The sequence below is a fragment of the Octopus bimaculoides genome, chromosome 12 (assembly GCF_001194135.2).
Source record: "Octopus bimaculoides isolate UCB-OBI-ISO-001 chromosome 12, ASM119413v2, whole genome shotgun sequence".
Classification (NCBI taxonomy): domain Eukaryota; kingdom Metazoa; phylum Mollusca; class Cephalopoda; order Octopoda; family Octopodidae; genus Octopus; species Octopus bimaculoides.
This window is the reverse complement of record NC_068992.1, coordinates 58,494,803-58,496,602: the sequence shown is the minus strand read 5'-3', so window position 1 is coordinate 58,496,602 and position 1,800 is coordinate 58,494,803. Positions and strand designations below refer to the sequence as shown.

General features: G+C 42.9%; 1 protein-coding gene across 1 annotated transcript; it reads right to left on the bottom strand.

Annotated features, from left to right (window-relative positions):
- Window positions 1-2: 2 nt before the first annotated feature.
- LOC106876305 (uncharacterized) lies at window positions 3-1,794 on the bottom strand (the record flags this gene model as incomplete). Its single annotated transcript, XM_014924803.2, has 1 exon — window positions 3-1,794. A coding segment is annotated over exon 1 (1,791 nt), but the record flags the coding sequence as incomplete, so codon positions are not given.
- Between the last annotated feature and the right edge of the window lie 6 nt (window positions 1,795-1,800).

Below are 1,800 nucleotides of genomic sequence, written 5' to 3'. Positions count from 1 at the left end.
TCAGATATCTGACTTCGTTGGTCTCTCATTGAACTGGGGGTACTCTCTCTTCCAGATATCTGACTTCGTTGGTCTCTCATTGAACTGGGGGTACTCTCTCTTCCAGATATCTGACTTCGCTGGTTTGAACTAGGAATACTCTCCCTTCTAGATATCTGGCTTCGTTGGTCTGTCGTTGAACTGAGAGTGCTCTCTCTTCCAGATATCTGACTTCGTTGGTCTGTCATTGACCTGGAGGTACTCTCTCGCTCGGATATCTGACTCCGCTGGTCTGTCACTGAACTAGGAATACTCTCTCTTCCAGATATCTGACTTCGTTGGTCTCTCATTGAACTGGAAGTACTCACTCTTCCAGATATCTGACTCCGCTGGTCCATCATGGAACCAGGTATACTCTCTCTTCCGGATATCTGACTCCGTTGAAGTATCATTGAACTAGGTGTACTCTCTCTTCCAGATATCTGACTTCGTTGGCTCGTAATAGAACTGTGTAGTCTCTCTCTTTCTAGTATTTGATTTTGTTGTTCTGGTATTGAATGAATACTCTTTATATCAGATAGTTGACTCTGCTGGTCTGACACAGATCTGGGAGACCTTTCTCTTTCAGACATGGGACTATATCTGCTAAGTACAGAATCTGGAGCACTCTCTATTGAAGACATTCCTTGGCCTACTATTCCACTATGAATACTCTCGGTTCCATATATTTGACTGAGTTGATCTTGAATTGTGCTGGAAATACTCTGGCTTTTAGACATCAAACCCCGCTGCTCTGGAATAGAACTGTGAGTACTCTCTCTTCCTGATATTTGACTCCGTTGAAATGGTGTTGAACTTACAATGCTTTCATTTCTAGATGATTGTCTCCATTCGTCAGATACAGGAGTGTAAACTTTCTCACTTCCAGATATGTGGCTCATTTCGTCAGCTGCTAAATTTGGAATACTCTCACTTTGGAATATTTGACTGCGGTGACCTGGAACTGAACTAAAACTACTCTCTCTTTCAGACGCCTGTCTCCGTCGGTCTGTTACTGGACTTCCTTGATCTGGTAATGAACTGACAAAACTCTCCTTTCCAGTAATCTGGCTCCGCTGGTCAGATATAGAACTTTCAGATGTATGACTCCCTCGTTCTACTATTAAACTGGGAGTACTCTCTCTTGCAGATATGTATGTCAAATGAGGTGCTATAGTTTGGCGAATATTCTCACTTTCAGATGTCTGACTCCACTGGTCTGGTACTGATCTTTGAATACTCTCTCTGAGAAATACCCGACTCCACTGATCTGGTATCGAACTAAGAATACTCTCTGTACCAGAGACCTGATTCTGCTGGTCTTGCATAGAACTAAATGTATTCCATCTATCTGATATCTGACTGCGCTGGCTGGGAATTGAACTACGAACACTGTCTCCTCTAGATATCTGAAGCTGTTCATCGGGAGTAGAACGAAGCATACTCTCAGATACAGATGCCTCACTCGGTTGACCTACTATTGAACTAAGACTACTCTCACTTCTCGATGTTTGTGTCCGTTGTTCTGGTATTGAACTAAAGTGACTGTCTCTTTCTGATACGTGACTGTGCTGCTCTGAACTGTAAATACTATCTCGTTCAGAAATATGACTTCTTTGGTCTGGTATAGAACTGCGCATTCGATCAAATATCTGACTTCGTTCGTCTCTCATTGAACTGGGAGTACTCTCTCTTCCAGATATCTGACTTCGTTGTTCTCTCATTGAACTGGGAGTACTCTCTCTTCCAGATATCTGACTTCGTTCGTCTCTCATGGAACTT